General features: G+C 38.2%; 1 protein-coding gene across 1 annotated transcript; it reads right to left on the minus strand.

Annotated features, from left to right (window-relative positions):
• Nucleotides 1-7,079: 7,079 nt before the first annotated feature.
• LOC115436595 (medium-chain specific acyl-CoA dehydrogenase, mitochondrial-like) lies at nt 7,080-14,789 on the minus strand. Its single transcript, XM_030159484.1, is given in 14 exon segments — nt 7,080-7,782; nt 7,876-8,124; nt 8,216-8,311; nt 9,632-9,660; nt 9,663-9,725; nt 9,728-9,770; nt 10,467-10,575; nt 10,710-10,840; nt 11,327-11,407; nt 11,691-11,791; nt 12,052-12,121; nt 12,378-12,474; nt 12,664-12,776; nt 14,696-14,789. Coding segments are annotated over 14 exon segments (1,269 nt in total). The 5' UTR covers nt 14,711-14,789; the 3' UTR covers nt 7,080-7,710.
• Nucleotides 14,790-24,521: the final 9,732 nt, after the last annotated feature.

The following is a 24,521-nucleotide window of genomic DNA, read 5'->3' on the forward strand; positions in this document are numbered from 1 at the left end:
TGGTGCCATCCCTGTTTTCTTTAAACCATGAGACCTGTACCACTATTACATTTGGCTCGGGTTTACTGTAGATACATGGTAATGTGGTCTCCCCCTCTGCTAAAGAGCGCACTGAATCATTTGGAGGGACATCCACAAAGTCTCCCAGTATCACTGTTAAGAAACAAACAGGAAAAGTAGGTAAAATGACATGAGGTAGTGCTGGTTGAATGATTTATTGTGTGTAATCAAGTAACACGGAGCCCCTAGGACCACTGCTGTGGGTTAATAGTGACTTTTGATCCTGGATTAGATTACAGCCCCTGAAGTAAAACCACTGTCAAAAAAAAAAAAAAAAAAAATGACATAATGTATTAGATTACAAAAATAAAGCACCACATTTCTGTCATCTTACCAAAGATCCGCAGGATACAGAGACACACAGTGAGTCTGTTCAACAGAGATGTCATTCTCCCCGGAAATGGGTGTAAATTTTTCACAATTCAGGACAATTTCACAGCTGGAACAAAGCTCAGCAGTCCCAGTAACAGAGTTCTACAAAATGATATTAATGCGTAAAAGCGCCGAAACGGACTCATGCGTCCTGCTGCCAGATCATCACTGATGTTATCTGTTAAGACGAGATCCTGTCCAAAAAGTGTGGTCCCACGTGGAAAAAAAAATACAAAATATAAATATGTAAGGCCTCTGTATGAGCTCAGTCAATGTGAAAACAATAAATCCTTCCCGTTTGGTTGCGCGTTAAACTTCTAGAGCGCACGCCATGATGTTTGCGCATGAGAAAAAAGAAGGCGCACCTTCACCTGGCTGTTTGGATTACACCTGTTTGCTTCAACCCTCTCTCTCTCTCCGTCTCTCTCTCTCTCTCTCTCTCTGAGTGTGTGTCTCTCTCTCTCACACACGCACGCACGCACGCACGCACACACACACAGAGACGCAGACATCTAATGCGCCAAAAGTCACCTTTCCGGTTTGGTTAAGGCAACGTGACAGTTATTTTCGTGTCTTTACTTGCTCTACTTCGCAGGAGAGGCTGGTGAAAAGCAGGCATGGAGAACCAGTTCACTACAGCAGATGACACACACACACACACACCTACACACACACACACACACACACACACACACACACACACACACACACACACACACACACTGAACATTAGAATAGACTGAGGATAACACAAAAGGCGACTCCTCCTCCTATTGGGAAAAACAAATTAATCCTTTAATTTAGACTGATCACAAAATCACCTCAGACTTACACTTTACAACTGTACTTTAATGAGCAACCAACAAACCAATCTGCTAACTTTGGATACATTTAATTCATGATGGATTCCACTTTTTTTTTTTTTCACTTAACATTTTTGCTTCTTCATGAAAACATTGCTGTTCACAAAATGTAAAAAATAAATACATAAATATAATAAAAAAAAACTCTTAAGACCAAGACCATCATCTGTGGATCAGTTTTGACACCCTAATCCACACATACTCAAACAAAATAAAGCAGCTTTTCAGTGCTACAACATAAGCCTTATTTGGACATGTAGAAGTTCCATAGTAAATGTGTTTAGGATTTTAACATTATACATCACAAATTCATCCGAATTTCCTGTTTTGACCCAATCAGTGTCTAATTTGCTTCAAAAGGTAACAAATTAAAGCACACACTAACTTATTAGGAAGTCTAAAACATCTTCTTGACATTTCTCAATAGCAAAAAACTTGGTATAGGTTTTGTTTGAGTAATAAAGTAAAAAAAAACACACATTTTCAATAATATTTTTCATGAAAATTGTGACTTTAACCCATAGAGACCCAAACAGCCACCGGTGATACAAACCATCTACAGATATAAACTGTTTAATACATGTTGATCCATTAATCCTATCAATACATGTAAATAACTGGTGTAAAATACAGTTCGTCGTCTTTTCATGGTCATCAGATATGACCCATTTGGACATTCAGAGGCTCCGTAGTTACCGTGGAAACACTGTCATCTTCTACAACATTGATTCACCAGTAAACCTATGGAGGTGGATCAATGACAGTAGATGGAGAGACTTGTTTTTACATTCAGTTAGCAATATCTTTGCTGAAAAATTTACTTTTTCTTCATTTTCTCTATTTTGATATAATTAACTTTGAATTTACTCTGAGTTTTCAAGAACATCTACGTGATCTGTAAATTAAATATAGGAAAATACAAGATTTACACCAAAAATGCAAAATACACAGGATAGTATTATAATAATAATAAAGAAAATTGGTGGTAAATCAGTTCAGTAAGGTAGAAATAGAGGAAAAATTCATTTAACAACTGCCACAAAAGAAGTACTGGGTCTTTATGGGTTAAAGGAAATAGATGAAATTGAGGTTAACTCCTGATTCTGACATAGAAATATTTAAGAAAGGCTAAATAAACTAGTAGAGGTCAGGTACCACAGAAATGGTTCTAGGTCTCTAAGGGTTAAAATGGTTGAAAACTGAATGATAAACATACTGTATATGAGAGCAGGCTATGGAAACAGAGTATGCTGATGTTAGAGGCTGATAAGTGGCAGTTTATCAGTCAACACTTTCCCACCAAAAGACAAATAAAATCAAGCACAATGACCACACGGCAGGTGGGTGTGTGTGTGTCTGTGTGTGTTTTTTGGTGGGAGCAAGAAGTTTTAAGAGTTGGATCAGTGACACCATCACTGCCATCCTGTGGTGTACAAGAAATATTTCTCATTTTACCTCACAGATCAGCATGCTGGATGAATTTTCAGCTCCGTTTTACTATTAAACCCAGAATGATGATACTTACAGAGTTCTCCAGAAAACCTAACCCCTACTTCTTGTTATTATAGCAACTAAAAAGATCAAAACCAAACACTAAAGTCCAGTCATGCATATTACACCAAAGTGACTCTGAAACAGATGAAAAGAGGAAGACAGTGGATGGCAAGAGTCCTTAATAGAATCGCCTTCAAGTGGTTTGTCATGAAGCGGACAAAGCACATTTTCGTGTTTTAATTCACACATATGAAACCCTCTAAAGCTCTTATACTCTTATAAAAAATATATTAGCATAAACATTAAATATGTGAGACAGCAGTGCAGCTTTCTTATACACAAAGGGCAGAGCATTTCCGCAAAAAACTGCCTTGGGCTCAACTTTTCTATTTCTGACTTCTCCAACTCTACGTGATATAAATTCTCCAAATTCTCAAAAGCAGGATAATGTGCAATATTTAAATATAAAAGAAACAAGAGTTAACTCTCCGTCACATGTTGATGTGATCACTTCTTCATGCCGATAGTTTCATATGTGTCTGTGGCATGAGGGGTCAGACCCTGAGGGGAAGACAGAAATGATGTAAACAGAAAGAGAAATAGTGACCTACTATACTACATGCTCTTTTTTTTCACCTTTAGAGTCAGTTTAATCATACGAAACTCACCGTGTAGATGCCCTCATCACCGCCCTGCAAAAACACAAACAGTAGATTAGATACAATACGCAAATACAGATTGAGGCAGTATATGTTGAGAAGAATTACCAACAGGAAGCATGACTCAAGGCAGCCAATGCATTTGTAGAAAAGATGAAAAATTAAAGTAAACAATCAGAATGGCCACGTAGAAACATTTATGTTCATGTTTCCTGTAGCTGAAAACTTACATTTGTATCTGTTCAATTACAGCAGGGCTGTCAAACTCATTTTAGTTCAGGGGCCACATTCAGCTGAATTTGATCTGAAGTGGGCCGAACCAGTAAAATAATAACATAATATTATATGAATAATGTGAACTACAAACTTTTCTCTATGTTTTAGAGCAAAACTAGAAGCACTCGGAGAGCGCAGACCTCCACCAAGGCTGATCAGTGGCCCCCCCCCCGTGGGCCCCCCCACGCCAAAGGAGGTTATGTTTTTGCCAGGGTTTGTTTGTCTATCTGTTTGTTTGTCTGTCCGTTAGAGTGCAACATAACTCAAAAAGTTATGGACAGATTTTGATGAAATTTTCTGGTCTGCGCCCCCCCCCCCCGATCACCACCAAAATTTAATCATTTCTTCCTTATCCCATTTCCAACAAACCCTGAAAATTTCATCCAAATCTGTCCATAACTTTTGAGTTATGTTGCACACTAACGGACAGACAAACAAAGAAAGAAACAACAGACAGACAAACAAACAAACAGACAAACAAACCCTGGCAAAAACATAACCTCCTTGGCGGAGGTAAAAAGTACATTTACATTATGAACAGGTTTGCATCTACAAACTATCCTTTCAAAAGATGTGAATAACATGAACAAACTGAAAAACAAGTGTAATTTTAACAATATTCGGCCTCAGTTTATCATTTACACATGTACATTATAACTTACAGATCAAAGTGGATCTACAAACACAAAACATTCAATAACAGACAGAATATTGTTAAAATTGTACTTGCTTCTCTTAAGACATTTCAGGTTATCCACATTTTTTTTGCAAAATTATACTTGTTTTAGTGTAAATACATGAAAATATTTACATTTACAAAGAGAAACATTTGGAGTTGTCATTATTTATATGTTATTATGATCGTATTTTACTGGTCCTGCCCAATTGAGATTGAAATTGGTCTGAATGTGGAACCTGAACTAAAAGGATTGTTAATATTTCAGTTTAATTTTTGCATTTCACAAATTCATCCCAAGGGCTGGAATGGACCCTTTTGGCGGGCCAGATTTTGAATGACATGTTTGACACCTGTGAATTACAGTAACAAGTTGTATCTGTGTTGTAGAATCACGGTGTTTTATTCAGGTTTAGGTTTGAAATGTGTCAGATTTGTTTTAAAACTTCATGGTGTACTTATGATTATTTTAATGTGTTATATCTCATGTTTGTGATTATGTTCATTTACACCAACACCAAACTGGATAAATGATTTTTTTTATATTTATTACCTTATGTTATTTATGCACCTGTTCAAAGGTTGCTGGGTTTTTTCAATGTTTCAAACACTGATTTATTGACAGAATAAAATGTCTTGTGAAACCTACCATCTCTATTTCATGAATAAACCTTGAATAAAAGTGGATCACCCAGCACTGACATAAACTGTGTATTTTCTGACACAAATGAGATGTGAGTTCAATTCACTCTCCATCCATTTCCATTTTGGATTTTCCATTGTATTGTTTTTCTTCTGCCTTTTTTTCTCCTCTTCTTTCACAACCCCCCCCCATTTCCTCCAAGATATTTTCATCCTTTTTCAACTTTTTTTCCATATTTATCTTACAACTCTGCTTGTCATACCTATTACTTTCTTCCATCTAGTTTATTCCATTTTTGTACTGCTGTGACATTTGCGCTGTCTTCTCCCCCCTCCATTCTTCCTGATGTCGGTCTCTTTCAACTGTCTTCTCCAGTTTCTTTCCTTTTTTAGTGTCTCATGAATCTCCATTTCCATCTTTTTCTTCTCTTCCTGATGCCTTTCTCCCTTCCAATCTTTTCCTCTCACTTTTTATTTCTTCATCCTGTTTTTCCCCCCAGTTCTTGTAGAGCCATCATTCTTTCTTTTTCCACTTCAGCTATCTTCTCCAATTCCTTTTCTTCTAATCTTCCCATCTTGTTTTTCCTACCTCTTTTTCCTCTCAATCTTTCCCTTGTTTCTTGGTTTTTTCCCCTCCCCTTTCTCTTGCTTGTCTTTTACCAATAACTTCAGTAAAAGTCAGTGGTTCTTAAACTTGCTGGAGGTACTGAACCCCACCAGTTTCATATGCGCATTCACCGAACCCTTCTTCATTAAAAAACAAAATGTGATTTTTTTTTCAAATTCAAGACACAGGCATATGTTTTACTGGTGCACAAAATGAACCGTGCATTAACATCACTGTGTTCAAAGAAAAAAAACATACAGTGCATGAACTCACAACAAATTCCATACCTTTTCACAAAGACATGACCTTTTTTAATACTACCACACTGAAATGGTTTTAATTTTTAACCTTGTGATCACCTGCAGCCAGTGATGGCCAAGCAGGGCGTGTCATCACGAATCATATGTAGGCCGTCAGGTCAACCCGGTGTTTCGTTTCATCTCGCTCCGAACTTTCCGAACCATGCAATTTTGACATAAAAAAGATAATTGCATGTAGTGTATCAAAAAAAAGTTCTCGTTATCCTCCTTCAGTATTTTTGTGATCGTTGTTTTATTACGGCACTAGCTCGGCTTCAGCGTAATACGATTTCTCCATCCGCGACGGTGTGTTGGTTGTCACATGATTGTAACTGACCAATGCGGTGACCGAAAAATGTAAACAAACGCTACACATGGCTGCCTCTGTGGTTTAACAGGAAGTAGCAAAAGTCATAACAACGATGTGGAAAATACTCAAATAATTCATCATCAGACGAGTGAAAGGGATTATAAACACTTCCGGATGTGTTGTAGTGCTATAAGCAACAACAATACACCGCGTATATTGGATGTCAATCAGAGAAAAAGTCTCCGAAGCCGTTTGTTCACATACACGGACCTAGCCCGACACACACACCCGACTAATGAGTCGAGTGTGTGTGTTGACCTCCGCCGAACCCCTAGGGTTCGACCGAACCCAGGTTAAGAACCACTGGTAAAAGTAAAAGAAAACTGTCAAACGTCCTGATTTAAAAAGGAACTGAACAGAAAAGTTAACAGAAAAAAAAAGAACCAAATCAAATTTAGAGTGGCTCATTTGGATGTTATATTAACAAGTAGAATGAACTTCTGATCATTTTTCATGTTAATATACAGGGTGGGGAAGCAAAATTTACAATATTTTGAGGCAGGGATTGAAAGACAGTGTATGACCAATTAGTTTATTGAAAGTCATGACAATTTGCTTGCCACAAGAAAATGTACATATAGAAAATGTTTTAATTCTATTTTTCTTCCCCACCCTGTAAATGATCAAATGTTATTGGCTGCTGGTTTACGATTCACACACCTGTCACACCACTTGAACAGAGTTTGAAAACGTAGTACAGTTCTGTTTCAGTTTCCAAGAGACACCCTCTATTTTTAGAAATGCTCACAATAGACTTTGGATACATCAAAATGTTTTAATCTTATGCTGCATCATATACAAGAGGTCTAAAAGCATTAACAGTGTCAGGAGATATTTTTACAAAGGTCACGTCAGGACTTAGCTTCAAGGTCAGCGCTGCTCTACAACATGCTGCTATTAGTGCGCTTCTTCGTTTAGTTTCAGTTTTGTCCATAGTCCTTGGAATATGTTATGCCATTTTGACATGAGACATTTAAATCCATGTTTAGTCTGAGACGCCAAAGCAGCCTTTTCACAATAATCTCTGCTTTTTCTTTTACGGTCATACACTTCTGCGGCTGCTGTGGGTTTTACCTCAGCTTTTATTTCATAACAGATAACCTGGTGAAAATTGTACCAAGTTTGAGGATGACATGACAACTAACTGAGCAATATGAGCTGTATTTTAAGGCCTGTTCGAAAAACAGTTGAAATCATCTCTTTATAAATGCATCACTGGCTGTAAGTTTTGGGTCTGGATTAGTCCAGCGACCAGGCAAAACAAGTGTTAAGGCACACACCATTTTGCACCTGTATTCTGAGTTTAAGTGAACAGATTGCAGGATATATGAATAAATCAACAGTTAAAAACCAAGTACATTACAATCAAACAGTTCTTCCTGTTTGCAGAATTCATTTCTTGAATTTTCCAAGGTGTTCACGGGCAACAATGAGTCTCTGGATTTGAGCTGTGCCTTCGTAAATCTACAAGGCAAACAAAGATAAAAGACAAATGTGAAATTAAAGCAAATATTTCCAAAGGTTTTCTGCAGTTTTCAGCATATCATCTTCACCTACCTGGTAAATCTTGGCATCTCTCATCAGCTTCTCTACTGGATAGTCGCTGTTAAAGCCGTTTCCTCCAAAGATCTGAACGGCGTCAGAGGCCACCTGGTTGGCGATGTCTCCAGCAAAAGCCTTGGCAATAGAAGCGAAGTATGTATTTCTGCGACCCTGATCCACCTCCCAGGCGGAGCGCTGGTACGCCATCCTGGCCAGCTCCACCTTAATCGCCATTTCAGCCAAAATGAAGGACACGGCCTGGTGCTGTGGACATGAGGAAACAGTGCTGCTGATCCTGAACACATCTCTGTACTTTGACCAGTAGTGAACATCACAACACAACACCTGAACACACCTCAGCAATGACTTTGCCAAAGGTCTTCCTCTCCAGAGCGTAATTGGTTGCTTCATCGAGTGCTCTCTGTGCCAGACCTGTCGCTCCAGCTGCCACCTGCACAACAATTCACTTTGGTCAGTCCTCATGCAATAAGCCAGGAATGTTGTGAGGAATAAAATAAAATAAAAAAAAAAACACTGAATAGAGTTCAAGAAATTGGTTGGACACATTTTCAAAGCTGAAATATTTAAAAATTTGAACAAATCAAACTGTGCACTGCACCTCTCCTAGTGGTAAAGAACATGATGTGTCCAATTTGAAAGCATCGGGTGAATAGTATCCCAGAAAACAGGGTAGTGTTCATATATTATCATCATCACTCACTTATCCATATAGTTGTGATCGAATTTATTATATAGTTTCATAGATGGTAGAGGTTTCTATTATTTGTACTAACTGTTGTAATAGTAGCACATCTACTGTTAATACTTGTATTTGTAGTAATAGTATTAGTAGTCATGGACCTTTGTTCTGGTTTTTAGTAATTCTACTAACACCAGCCGATCTACTTTTGACAGTTCTAGTTCAGTTGTCTGTGCATCAACTGCATCCATGTGTCCTCCCCCTACTTCCCCTCTCCCCAGTCTCTCTCTATCGCTCTCTCTTTTCTCCTCCTTTACCCTCCCGCTCTTTAACCCCAACTGGTCAAGGCAGATGTCCATCTCCAGGAGTCTGGGTCTGCTCCAGGTTTCTGCCTGTTCAAAGGAAGTTTTTCCTTCCACTATCACCACTCACAAGTGTTTGCTCCTGGAGGTTTCTGTTGGGTTTCTGTAAATTGGCTCAGAGGCTGGTTTCGATCGGCTCGATATGTAGTGTCATGAGATAACTTTTGTTATGATTTGGCACTATATAAATAAAATTTGATTGATTGATATTACTTTTAGCAAGATGACACTTGTCTAAACTTCAAAAATAGTCAAGATATTCAAAACCACACTGTTGGCTCCTTGGTTACTATCAATAAAAATGACAGAGGCAGAGAACCACCCAACTATTACTGAATCTGTTCTGTAATAAACCACATTTTCTTCTACACATGTGAAAATACTAACACTGTCACCTAGATTTGAGGATGTGTTGTAGATTCTCATGTATTACTAGCAGTTGAAAAACAAGATTCAAATCATTTCATATTAGATAGAAAACGCATACTTTTCTTTTAAAAAGAATGTCTATTACAATAATGGTGCTGATGAATAGAGCATGGCAACATGTTCTTTATTAAAAGCTGTGGTGCAAGTCTTATGGACTCTTGAGTAAACATTCCATAGTTACTTTTTAACATTTTGTCAGTCAAGTTATCTGTAAAGACAAGGATTCTGCAGACTTCTATGGGCTCTCATTTCAGGTTGTAAAAGATCCACTAGGGCTTACTGGTGGTCTTGTCTTGTCAAAGGCACCATGGCAATCTTAAATCCAGCTCCCTCTCCAATCAGGACATTCTCCTTCGGTATCCTCACATCTTCAAGGTGATGCCTCTGGTATCAGAGCACCTCTGGCCCATGTTCATCTCCTGCACAAAACAAAACAAAGGATATGTTATATTCAAGAGTATATGTCACCTAATTATTGTAAGTAGACTGAAGGAAAATCATGAACAGGTATTACCATCGAAATCTAATACTGTTTTATGCATTCATTGATGCACATAAGACCTTCCTTTGAGTAAGCAACAGCTCTGGCTCATTGTATCATTGTTATTTGACTCATTTGTTTTCTTTAAACAAAACATCTGTGCTGGGCCGAGAGCATGACGCGGTGACAGTGGCCTTTGGAGAACAGTGCTGCGGAGAAATTGTTTTGGTGTAAGATTTTTGTGGGGAAGAGAGTGTCATCTTTTATCACTCCCTGTGATAAAAGATAATACTCTAGAACACCTCAATTCAAAACCTTGACATTTTCACTGTAGCTGCTGTGTGCGTGTTCTTTCACACAGCATGGGGGACACACTGTATGTAATACAGATCTCACTGACAGTTAAGTGCAAAGTGCTTGCAAATATAAAACTGCTCTGTCTCTAAACATATACTGTGATCCTTAGTGATCCCATTACCATCACTTCAGAAAACAAAACATCAGGCCAGAACGTGGAGACACAATCAAGTTCCCCAAAACAAAACAATTTGTTCTTTTACATCATGAGTACAAAGAAAACACTCATCTTGACATTAAAGTACAGTTTCACAAAGACAATGCAGCATTATCTCACCTTCCTTCCTGGTTGAAGTCCTGGAGTGTCAGCATCCACAATGAAACCAGTGAAAGCCTTGCTGGCAGGACACTTAGGATCTGGATTAGTGCGGGCCAAAAGGAAGTACCTAAGAGAACAGGTTAGGGTATAGATGTTAACATCACATGTAGCACAGCAGAGTGATGTTTTTGTATCGATTACTATCAGTAGTGTCGTTAAGTAAAGGTATGTGTGTACAAAGTATGTGGCTGATGCACACACCAGTTAGCTTTCCCACCGTTGGTGATCCACATTTTCTGACCGTTAACAACATACTCGTCTCCCATCTTTACAGCTCGGGTCTTAATGCCAGCCACATCGGAACCAGCTCCAGGTTCTGTGACACAATATGCCTGCAGAAAACACAGTGTCTGAACTACCTCAAGATACACTTCCAAGAACCTTCTTCCTCCATTTTTGTTTTGCAACACTGTCGTCAGCACATAAACATGATAGGCTATAATTTGTTCCTCCTTGTACAAGGAGACAAATGTTTCTGCTCCAGGAAGTGATGCAAAAACATATAAATTTTAGTGTTCAAGACATTCAGCATGAGTAAATATGCTTAGTACACGTTCAATTCAACATGTCATAAAACACTAAACTGATCATTAAAACCTGCTGAAATGAAATAAACAAAATTAAGTCAAGCAGTTATGAACACTAATCATTTAAGCAGACTTCAAACTCCCAGGGTTGACTGAACAGAAATGTTATTACACAAAATCATCTAGCCATTAGTTAAAAAAAAAAATGCCTGTACACAATGCAAAAACAACCAGTGGACAAAAAGTCCAAATTTATCACACCGAACATGACTTCTAAAATGGATATCTTACACACATTAGAGGCTCCTCGACCATCCTCCCCAGGTATTTCTTCCTCTGTGCATCATTACCAGCAATAATAACAGGCATTTGCTGTGGAACAGAAATGGGTTCATTCTAACTGATGTGCAACTACTTATATATCTCAATTCCTGATGCTGATCAGATAAAAAAAAAGAATAAAATAAAATCCAATGACCTCCCAGTCCCTCCTTCTGAAGTAACACTGACTAATTACAGTTACATGCAGCAGTGAGTCAGGTAACCTGAAGATGTCAAATATCTTGATGCATACATTTTACACAAGCACACTGCATTTTTATGGCTACAAAGTGGACTGACTACAACAAATAAGCACTGATATACAAAAACTTACTCCCAAAGAGTTTGCTTCAATGGCAGTCTGTATTCCTGTGCACCCATAAGCCAACTCTTCTGTGATGAGGCAGGCTTCAAAGATGGACAAGCCCATTCCTCCTAAAAACAAAAAAGGTCAAACATTACAGCGACTTCTGCAAAGACTGTACACCAACAGAACTGGAGGTGCAGAGGTCTTGTGTAATCTCACACTGCTTAAGATTTCAATATGCTGGAGGGTTAGTATGGAATTAATGCTCAGTGATGGCAAACAAATGTCTACACATGGACATGAGAAGAGCCTTATCAGGATGTAGATAATCCAACACTAGTGGGGAACCAAGATAATAGTGAACATAGCCATTAAGTAGGAAACATACCGCAGTCCTCTGGAATGTGACTGTTGACCAGACCAAGCTCCCATGCCTTCTTGATGATGGGGAAAGGATACTGTAGAGACATTTGAAGATTACCACGACATATTAAAAATGTCTACAACCCAACAATGAAAAAAAAACAAAAAACTGAGATAAACTACTGTTCAGTGCAGTTTAAATAAGCCTGCTATCCTTCACAACTAAACAGTTCTATCTTGTCATTCATACAATCATTAAATCAGTAAAGATGAGGAAGGAACATAAATATTTCTTTGGTACAATCTCAGGACACTGACGTAGCTGAAACCCAATCTTTGGCCTTTACTCACTTCACCAGTTTTGTCATATTCAGCTGCAGCCGGAACAATCTCTTCTCGTGCAAATTTCCTTGCCAGCTGCTGGAACTCCTTCTGCTGCTCGACAACTCTGTGGATGAAGCAGTCAAAAGCCTTACATTTTTCCACAAATGAGACCTGTAAATGACTCATGTCAGTCACATGCTTATATACACACTGTAGAAGTCACTGTACTTGATCCTGCTGTCCAAAAGTGACAATTAAGATCAAGTTAAAAATTGTGAGCCTAAAATAATGTAATTATGATGGCTCATTCAACTTACCAAATGAGAAACCAGGAGACGCAGAGTGGCCACCAGTAGCTTGAAGACTGGCTGCAGCAGCACTGGTACCCTGTAGCCGGAGTCCAGACCGCACACTGGCTCGGACCAACTGAGTTTTATATGGAGAGAGAAAAATAAAGTTAACAGGACATCTACCAACCCAGTACTACTAAGCCATGGATGAAATTTTAGCATAACAATGGGGAGAAAAAAAAAAAAAACATCATGTGCATACTGTACACAGTCATGATTGTGCCCACAGTGCAACAGCACTGTATGGGCGTTGACCATTACACTGACCTTTAACTGTTCTTAAGTGTTATGGTCCATTTTACAAATTATTTTTTAACTTTCCTTGTTTGTGTCATTCACTCCAGGACTGACAAAAAAGGGGGCATGAAGAGAGGATGTTCGAGCTGTTTTAAGACATTTCCACATGCATTCACACAGTTTTATAATTGTTTAACTTCAAGAGTTAAAGTTTTAAAATTTACTCATTTGCCCCTGTTGTGTAACTGAGTGGATTATTCCGGGCCACGGATCATGAACATGATAAGATGCAAACTGTTTTACTGACTTCACACTGTCTATAATACGGACAGAACAGCATGGTGCAAGTGCATTTAGATTCTTGATGGCACCACTACATTGACACAATTACAAAGAATATCCTACTGTCAATTCTACAGTGACAATGCCCAATATGAAAGGGGCAACCTCAATGACTACCTGCACTTGGATATGCACCTCCAGTTGCTGAAGAGTTAAAGCTTATTAGGATGAAACTTAACAACGAGAATCATGCACAGGGTTAGGTGCATATATTGTAAATATATTGACAAGTTACAAATTTCTAGTAGTAACCACCATCATAAAAATAAATATACCACAATATCATTTTACAACTAATGTTTGAGTAACACAAGGCTTTGTTGTGACCACTGCCCTACCAAGGAGATGGAGACTGTCAGAGATTAAAATATCCATGGACAGAATAAAATGTAATCGACACTGGGGTGTTGTTTGACTAAGAAAAACCTGTTTCTGGCAGGTAGAAATGCATGCATCCACTAATTTAATTTGACCAACCAGTCAACACTGCAAAATCATGAGCCAGGTCTAACTGCAAATAATTTTCTCATAGACTGTGGACACCCCGAGTCACAATTTCACTATAGATACAATGTTTAGCGATGTAAATGAGGCCAATACGGATCAATATAAAAACAATCAGAGCAAGGACTGTAGTTACGATCATACACAACAAGGCCTGTAGGTGACCTCCACTACCCTGTCATGGTCCTTATTGAAAAAACAAACAAAACATTTGTTCTGAAATACGCCTTCGTAGACAATAACATGGAGCCCTGCACCAAAGAAATCCGCGTTCATTAACGTTCAATGCTCTATTGAGGAAATACTGCAACAATTATTAAATGAAGTAAGCAGTCAGTCACGGGTTCAGGTCATATATTCATCATATGCAGCAGAATAAACACTGCCTCCACCTGATCACATTAGAGTTTGGTAACGCGCCCGTGCGCGTGCACACACCAACTGTACGTCAAAGGGTTGCGCGTAAATTGTGGCTCCTTCCGACGCTAACATTTACAGAATAAAACTGGCTAACTAACCAAGCATGGATAAAGAAATACATTATTTCCAGTGGCGAGTTTGTTCAGATGTACGTTGAACCGAGGTCACAGCGGTGTTATCCGGCCAGTTGAGTTCACCTACTTATGCGTATTTTCATTTTCACAGAATGACAATTACCTTTAGTTTTACGAATTATATGCGCTGGTGTTTCAAATAACAAACCAAGCAAAAACCTATTACAACGTTAGCAAGCAAAACCACGGCAGCTGTTTGCTAAAGTCGGCGATAACATTAGCCAGAAACGCAGTTAGCTTGTAGCATGGAGCGTTTCACTTAAAAGTGGGCCAGGACAACAAGCTGGCGAAGTTAAGACATAATTAACTTAAACTGTGCACATATACAGCTGAATTATTGCTAAATAGGGCTACTTACCTTGTTGAGCAGCATAATTACAGTACAAGCACAGACTTCGTAGGTATACACAACAGTGACCACAACCTTTGTCCTACTTCTGAAATATGTTTCGTCTCAGCCAATCAGAGCAGCGGACTAAGTCACATGTCGTTTCTCTGCAACAGGAAAATGACGTTTGCCCCAGTTTGTTACCAAACATAACCTCTGATCCATTATATCACCAAAATCACCATGTTTTGACTATTTATGTCATAACAATGTAGATAATGATCGTAACACCTCCCTTCAGATCTCTATCCTGTTATAGATGGTATTAACAGAGTACAGTAATTCATCAACAGTCTTGCTTTCATAACATAAATCTATGCAAGGCAGAAACCACTACTGTAATGCATAGATTATACAGGTTTAAATACAGGAAAACTCTGGACTGGATACACACCAGAGGAAGGGAAGGGAAGCCTGGCTTCCCCTAAAATTAAATGTTCAAATATGCACGGTTGTGTTGATTTCATTAACTACAAATGTGTTAGAACACATTCATCTCAGAGATGAGTTCGTTCAGAATCAGCATTATCACAAATCAACGGACTCGATGTTGTTCACTTCTCATCAGGGGCGATTCTAGGATCAGAGGTTTAGGGGTGCTGAGCACCCAGACTGCTGGCTGGCCAGGCAAGAGAAATTTCACTGTTTACTACATTTAACGCAATTTTGGACCATCGTTCCCACATTGTGAAAGACAAGCGTAACATTTTTTGGGTATAAGAAACTCTGTGACTAAACCATCAAATCTGATAAAAGTTATTTAAATGCGAGCCACAGTAAAAGAGGAATGGATTGGAATTATAAAAGAAATATACCCTAACCCTAATTTGTGGTGGAAGACAATCCTCCATTTTGATGCAGCTCCTCAACATATACATATATATGAGAGTTTAATTCCAGAGGAATATTAGAGTCAGATCTACCAGATCTACTTCAAATACTGTCTGCACATGACAATACATTCACTTTACAGGATCTAACAGTGGAACATTTATAAATCTGTTGTATAAATGTACATAAACCAATATATATGTGGAATAACACTTTATTATATACCATCAAAACACCAGCAAACCAGCACTTTTGTCATTTGTTTTCCAATTAATCTGATTAAAATACATAACTTTTAGCACATTTAATCTCTGAGGGGGATAATTTCTAAAAAAACAAAACAAAACAAAACTGTAGACCAGTGTATATGTTAAGTGTCACTCTGCTCCCCCCTCTCTCTTTGTGCTTTAACCAAAAGGCAAATAACCAGATAATGTGTTTCATATCTAATAAGAGAAAAAGCTGCTACATGTATTCAACTTACAGCATCATTGTAATAGAATATTTGGTTGCTGTGGAAAATGAAGTTAAACAAGTTGATCTTACACTCTTACCTGAATCTGTTTTTTTGTTTGTTTTGTTTTTTTAAACAAGAAAAAAACAATCATATGTTCCTTTCTACACACACACACGCAAACAATAGGAGTAAATGGACATCCAGTCAGATAGCTAGTCAGATAAAGACAGTAGCACCTTGTCTTTAATCTGAACACATGCACAGACACAACAGCAGCTTCTCTCAGTCCAGTTCAAACAGAGGTGGACTGAACCACATGAAACATTTCCTAGCTTGAAAAAACATCAGCTAACTGCCACATAACAGCATAAACAGTGATCTACGTTCCAATGCAGCAAAAGTAGGGACTGGTGACGATAATAATATGTAAGTATTAAGTGGCAGAAGTAAACAAATGTCCTGGTTTACACCAGGTACTTCCACCACCACTGTACCCAACTCCAGAAGGCAGCGCCTGTGCACTGCTCTACACAGGTAGAGCTGATAGTCTGAGTCAGGGAAAGAGAGGAGGGATGGAGTAGATCAAACCATTTTCAGACTAGATGGGTGAGGAGTGCTGTATTTTTATTGTTAAAATATTATGTTTCAACCATGTACTGTATGAGGTTTTGACATTTTTCTAACATGTTAAGGATGTACATAAAGTAAACATGAAAAAAGAAAAATTTCAGCAACCTTAAAATATTTTAGGGGGGCTGGGAATCAATTTAGGGGAGCTTCAGCACCCCCAAAAAATGGGCTAAAAATGCCCATGCTTCTCATACATTCCTGTTGCGCTGTTTTCTCATATGATCAAGGGTCAGTTCATTTGCCCGTAGACGCTCGGCGTCCATGCACTTCAATGGGACTGAGTGGAACAGTTTTTTCACTGCCTCAAAACTGGACGGTAATTGGATAAATGCCATGATGTTGTCCCGCCCCCGGACGCCAGGTGTTCTGTCGAGTTGAGCTGTTCCATTGAAGTAAGCTACCAGTAGCCTATATCAACAGCAACGTCTATCGATTGACGCTACCCCGTCAAAACATGCTACCTTACGTTTCGATATACCTATTTGAAAATGAAATAATGCTTCCACTGTAGAAAAACACCATTAATTACTTAGTCATATGAATATGGGTGAAGGAATCTTCTATTAAATAAAGCTCCTACTCTAGAAACACCATTATTTACTTATTCATACAACTATGGGTAAAGGTAGCTCACTTAGACAGACATAACTTCTATTAAATAAAGCTCCTACACCATAAAAGATAATAGATTACACAAAACCACTGAAAGGGCAAGTAGTCTTGTCAACGTGTCCTTTAAGCAATGGACTGAAACCCAAATGGCTCTCAGTTAATAAGCTGAATATGTATGAACTGGTATTAATGTGATGAAATCAACAGTAGGGTACTTACCTTTTGCTGCATTTGATATCATGGGGGGTTTTGTCCTCAATGGGAACTTGGCCGTCAACTGGGAGGCTCCTTTTATAAGGTTTTATGTGGTCTACACTGTATTGGTTCTTTAATGTAACCCCTTCTAAACTGGACAGTGTAACCTGCTTGCCAGTTATGTCCTTAATGACATACGGTCCAGAAAAATCAGGCTCAATTCTTCCTCGCTTCCTCATACTGTAAAGAAGTACCTCCTGTCCAGCACAATAAAATATGTTCTTGTACTTCTTCATAGCTCGCTTCTCATTGGCCTGTTTCTGTTTTTACTGAGACTTGGAGATGTTTTCTGTTGTTTTTTTATTTTACAGTCTCCATTGATGTCTTTCTTCTTTAAGTAAGAGCAGTAAGCGTTCTCCTCAGCAATCAATATTGTGGAAAGCTGTAGTAAAAAAAACAAAAAAAAAAACAAAAAAACAAAAACAAAACAGCTGTATTCAATAAAACTACTGATAAACAAGCCATTACAATTGTTTCTACAATCTTTTAAAAATATACTCACCGGCATGTCAGTAGGAACTTCAGAGGGGAAACTGCCTCCCTCCCGTGTAATGCTCAGAGTACGAGAACTGAACCCATATGCAGATCCAGAGACAGATGTAAAAGTTCAGTGTTTATTAAACACCAAGCTCACTGACAGTTCAATGAAAATGATAATGAACAAAATCTTGAGGATAATGGACACCGGGTTCTTCTCAAGTTTAGTACACTGGACCGGGGACGGACGAGAACCCTCCGTCCGGATCGGTGGTACGCGTCGGAACCCCGACTAGGGAAAAGCAGAGGGAGGTCAGTGGCGGAAACAGGTCATACACGGGAAGGCAGTCAAACAGGCAACGGGACATAGGGATCAGGCTAGCTCATGTACTGTTAAAAACAGGCGAGGAGGTCAAAACCAGGAGGTCAGAATGAGGCAGACAAAACCGACAGGGATAAGGCAGACAGGCAAAAACGAGATGGCAAACCGGGTCAAAAAACAGGTAGGCAGACAGACAGACAGGATCAAAAACGCTGGTAAGTATCTCACAAGGTGTAAAAAACTATGAAGGTTGATGAAAAGGGCTGATTTGTGTTGTAATAATTAGAACTTCTTCACTGGCATACGGTTAGATATGATAAGTGGTCAGGGATTGCTTTGATTGAAATGCTTATTCTCTCTTCAGGTTGATTATATACAGGTGAACAGTTCTGGTGTTGACATGGGTAGGATGATTTGGATAGGATGACATGGATCGGATGATTTTAAGCTTAAACAAAGGGAAACAATAACTATTACAAAACAATTCCAAACACTTTCAAGATATTCAATTAACTATAACACAAAATACAACTCACTCATTATGCATCCATCCAGTCTGTGCATTTAAGTCTGTCTTCTCTTCAGGCCAAATGCTCCCAGTCAAACAAAGGAAAGAGGATGGTCTGGGCCTGACTCTTCCTCTTAAAGGGTTGGGTGAGGGTTAGGTCCTGACCCTCCAAAACCAGGAAGTGGAGTTTTTTAACACAAGGAAAATACGAACTGGCGACTGACAAGGGGAAAAGACAGGTCTTAAATACACAAAAGGGAGGGAAGACAATGAGACACAGGTGGAACAAATTAGGGTGGAGTCAGGTAATCAGGAGCAGGTGGACACAATCAGGGAAAGGAAGTAAAGACATCAGACAAGACACACGAGGGAAACTTAACAAAATAAAACAGGAAATAACAGACAACATAAAAGACAGACAAAACCAGACTGTCTTCTGGGACAGGCTTGACATCCTGTACATCAGTAACAAAGGGGAGTGTTTTGTACTTGTGTGGACCTTGACCTTAATGAAAATAATGTTGCCTCCAAGAACACATCCCAGTTGTTCTGCTCATCATTCACCAGTTTTGTAAGAGCTCTAAGAAGTACAAGGGTACAAATACATATATAAATTAAGGAACGCCAACTTAGTCTGTTCCAAATGTGCAGGAGCTTAAGTGCATGCATGTGTTAAGTTAACTGTGGACACACAACTGTATGTGTTAGAAGGGAGTGCTGATAAATCAATGTGTGGAGTGTTTGTGTGAATATGAGAGATATGTTGGGGGTGAGGGTATAGAGAGAGATACACATGTGTAGGTGTGAGGTTGGAAATAAACAACTTGCCATTTTATGTTGTCATTGGTTTTCTCATCCCGGCCATTTGTTTGAGGATGATATGCAGCTGTAACGCTCCTTTCAATCCCCAGGACGGCACAGACGCTGTTGTTGAGCTGAAACATCATAACAGATTAAAGACTATTAAATAAGAACAATTCCTGAATCCCATTTTCAACTGACTGTCCTCTGCCCCTCACTCCAGTAAGTACTGGCTAGTTAAATTAATTGTTATTGCACACATCTGAGCCTTTGTTTATGTGTTATGTATTTACATTTCTGAAAACTGCAAAATAAAATATTATAATTATTATTCACGTACCTCATTCACAAATTCTCTTCCCTGATTGGAAAGAATTCTTTTGGGGCAGCCATGCCTATAAATAATAGAGCAGATGCGTTGTGCCACTTCAAAGGCAGTTTGGTTCTTAAAACAAATGCCTCAACCCACTTTGAGAAATAGTCGGTGGCTGTGAGGATGTACTGACAGCCATCCTCAGTTTTTGGGAGAGGTCCCGTCAGGTCTATCCCAACCAACTCCCAGACAGCAGACACCTACAAAAGCAAATCCAATCATGGAGTTAGACGAAGATACGTACTTTTATTCACCAGTGTGAAGATTGATTAATGCATATAATAAACACCAGAATTATCTTTAGTTGTTTTTTTTGTTTACACCACAATAGCACTGTAAAAATATACCTTTAGGCTTTGTAATGGCTGTGTAGCAGTCAAAGATTTGCCAGTCCTCTGGCACCTGTCGCATTCCAAGGCCTTAAAGAAACAACTGTTATTTGTCATGATAAACAAGTCAAATTAATAATGTCCTAACCATGGCTGAACAAAATGAGTTCATTACAAGATACAGAATAAAGCACATACCCATCTGTCAATATCAACTGACATGCCATGCCAGTAAAATCTGGAGGCATATTGCTGCTCTTGTTTTAACTATCCCTGTGTGCCCGCCAATTGTAGATGTGTGAAATTCACTGAAAAGTGATCTTGCTTCTCTGGGGATTGGATCACCTTTCTATTCCCAAAGAAGAGCTGTCCTTCTGTAGTGAACATTCATAAAGTACATATAAACAAAAGACATTTTACCAAAATGTAGATATATTTGAATACACCTTTGCCTACTCACCCTTCAGTGCAAACTTTTCTGCATATCATCTTAAACTCAATTTTTATAATTATTATACCCATCTGGGTATTTCCCCCCAGACAGGTAATCCGCAATCTCTTTGCACCTCTTCTCCATACTTATAAGTCTTCACCAACTGTAGAAACTGTAAAACACAAGACAAAACAATTTTTTTCTAAAAGCCACATTCTGTGACTTTTATACACATACACCCACAAAAGTTAGAGATTTGCATATGATAAATGAAAAATAAGACAGACAAAACAAACCCTGCCCCTCGCATGTATTTCACCCATTTTTAGTAAAGATTATAAGGGGAAGAAAATCATTTTAAAATTTAACTTTGACCTACTTTTCCCGAAATGAAATGACATCTATTCTGGGTCACTGGCAATCTAAAAACCCAACTTGGTATGAATTCAACCGACAGTTTTGCTGCTAAAGTGTAACAGACATGTTAAGGCATGTGGACACCGAAGCAGCCGCACCACCATCACAGATGTTGCTTTTTTAAACAATACATTTATTGACATTTTTTTTCTTCTATACATACACATACACTTGTAAATATACATATAGTTATTGCAAGTATGTAGACCTGTGCCTTCTAACAAAGGCACCTCCTGTATTACAAGTGTTGTAAACAAAAACAAAGCCAAAAAAAAAAAAAAATAATAATAATAATAAATAAATAATACACATACACATCACAAGCTTCTCAGCCATAAACGTTTGTGCACAATTTAATGCTCTGTTACAATACAGATATTTGAACTCATTAACCCTGTTATGAGGTTTATACAACTGAATACTTATTCCTCCTCGTTGTCATTTGCTAAATCGATACTTATAACATACACCTTAAAAGGTTCTCATATCTTTTCAAACATGTTCTGCCTTCCTTTTTGTATGTACATCAGTCTCTCCAAAGGAACTGTTGTCAACATTTGCCTCACCCAGTTTGTAACACTCAGCCAGCTGATCTTTTTCCAAAACATTGCAATGGATCTTTAGGCGTGTAAAAGACACATATCTATTATATTTGTTCACTTTTGTTGTATTTGTGACTTTTTGGATACAGTCCTAAAACAAAAAAAGTACCATATCCATTGGAATGTTTTTTGAAATCATTTTTTAATTGCTGTTTTAACCCCCTCCCAAAAGAATTCAACTTTTACTGCATTGCACAGATGTTGCTTTTACTCTGTTTACAATAGTCTGGATGTTTTTTTTTTGTTTGTTTTTTTTTTTCATCTTTTACACGCACAAATTAAGACCTGAGGGCTCAAAGGTCACACACATTGAACAGCAGTTTCTGTCCTTGGCCTTTGCATACTGAGATTTCTCCAGACTCCCTGAATCTGTTGACAATTTTATGTAACGTAGGTGGTGAAACCTTAAATTCTTTGAAATTTTGTGCAGAAAAAATAATCTTTTTTAACTGACTGATATGAAGAAGTGCGAAGTGCTGTGTCCCATTCCATTTTGACAAAGGCTAAGGGTCTATCCAAGAAGTGCAAAAAATAACTTCTTACCTACTTGTTTTATCTACTGTCACGGGGTCAAGAAGGTGAATTCAACAGGCCTTAGGAAAAGACACCTTAGAGGTTAAGAGAGTCCAACTACACTTAAACTACACAGATGTTATGTGGTTCAGCTGTGGTAACACTACACTTTTGTGAAGATGGACTAGAAAATGTGCATTTTGCTTCACCCTATCAGTTGTAATGTTATTTAATGGCGTTTAATAAAGTATTAATTTTCATGGTTGTAACTGAAAAATAGTACCTAGAGCCAGTCCCTCAGTGTCAGCCTGCTGTCCACTGATATTTGTAAGCATGGATGTAGAATACATGACTATGAAATGGGCTCATCCATGCAAGATAAGCATAAAGCTATGGTACATGTAATATAAGGTACATGTAATCATTCTTAGGATTACATATGGAATTAAAGAATATGATCTGCCTAAATTTATAACATTTATATCCCATAAATACTTTATTCTCAGCCAGATTCATCTGCATTTCCCTTCTTGCTTAAGGAAATGTCAGCAAAGTACAAGCTTTTTTTGTTTTTTATTAAATAAGCGCCTACCATTGGAAACATCATGATGCAACAGTTTTTTTCAGATGCAGTTTTTTAAAATTTTTATGGAATGTCCTTTGTGGTGGACAGTTTTCTTTTCTTTCTTTTCTTTTTTTTCTGTATAAAGCTGGCTGTGAAACTCTTGGGTCTTAGGAGGTTAAGACCCAGTTTACAGTTGTAAAAAAGTCCATTCAGCTGATGTTGCCACCACCTTATATTATGGTACAACATTCCCTGGTCTCCTTTTGTTAAGGAGGCTCTAGTGCATCCTATGCTCAAAATATAAAGGGAGGCACTGATGCTCATTTCCCTCGCATTTAGAAAACTCAGACGGCTCTTATCAACACTGACACTGAGACATTTCCACAATTTATGCATTTTTATATATACACTCATACAAAACCTATGTAATTTTGCTATAATATTTATACTATCCTTTTATACATAGATGTTATTTTTTAGAAAGTAAGTAGTAAGTAAGTAAAGTTTATTTATAAAGCACTTCTCACAGATAAAAATCACAAAGTGCTGTACATAAAATGGGTGCAATAAAACAACATAAGAATAATTTCATAAAATAAATAAAAAGGATAAATCCATCAACCAAAAGCTTTCCTAAATAAAAACGTCTTGAGTTGCTTTTTAGAAGAGTCCACAGAGTCGACCACACAGAGGGACAGGGGCAGGTCATTCCAGAATCTGGGGGCTACAGCCTGAAAGGACAGGTCTCCCCGGGTTTTAAAATGAGCCTTCAAGACCTTGAGGAGGCTCTGGCCTGAAGACCTAAGGGTGCACCCTGAGGAGTAGGTACACAACAAGTCGGCAGTATAATGGGGGGCCTGACCATGCAGAGCGAGGGATGGGGTTGTGAGGCATTACTGTTAAGAGTTTTGAGTTGAGAGGGGCCCTCAAGACGGACGGTGAAATACCCGAAATCCATTCAATTGAAATTATGAAAAAGGGAGATGCAGTTGTGTAAAGAATCGCATGGTAACCTAGGAACAACGTAAGAACATCCCTAGATGTGCGAAAAACAGAAATTCCAGTTGAATAAACCGGACAACCAGTGTCTTTCAGTGCAATGACCCATTTACACACGTTGTTTTTACTAATAAAATGTCATGTTTTGATTGCTAAAACTGTCTTGATAGTGGAAATTACAGGACAATCTGCCATTACCAGTTCTATTAGTTTCATCTGTATATGTGGTGGTATGATGTTTAAGTAATTTTTGTAAATACCAAACTAAATAATAATCCTGATTGTCAACTACTGCCCTATATGAGTATTACCTTTTTTCATCAGGTGCTTTGCTTAGATTCCTGGCTGTGTTTTCTCACAAAGATGCCACAACCTCCAGAGATGAAAGTATATGTATTATTTATTAATTATTTATATGTTATTGGGTGTATTTTTATTCTTTCTTGTATGTTCTATTATTCTTCCATTTCTTACCGCAGTTAACGCTGCTGCAACGTATTATATTTGATACATGAGTTTTGAAGCCCTCTACATGATGAGTGTGCTATTTTTTTCTTGAAAAAACCAGATATATACAATTAGATAAATGCAATACACAGATAATCCACCAGGGGGCGGAATTCATTCACCAGAGGCCTTTCCAGTGACATGACAAGACTGTTATTAATGAGG

This window comes from Sphaeramia orbicularis, chromosome 17, assembly GCF_902148855.1.
Source record: "Sphaeramia orbicularis chromosome 17, fSphaOr1.1, whole genome shotgun sequence".
NCBI classification, from domain to species: Eukaryota; Metazoa; Chordata; class Actinopteri; order Kurtiformes; family Apogonidae; genus Sphaeramia; species Sphaeramia orbicularis.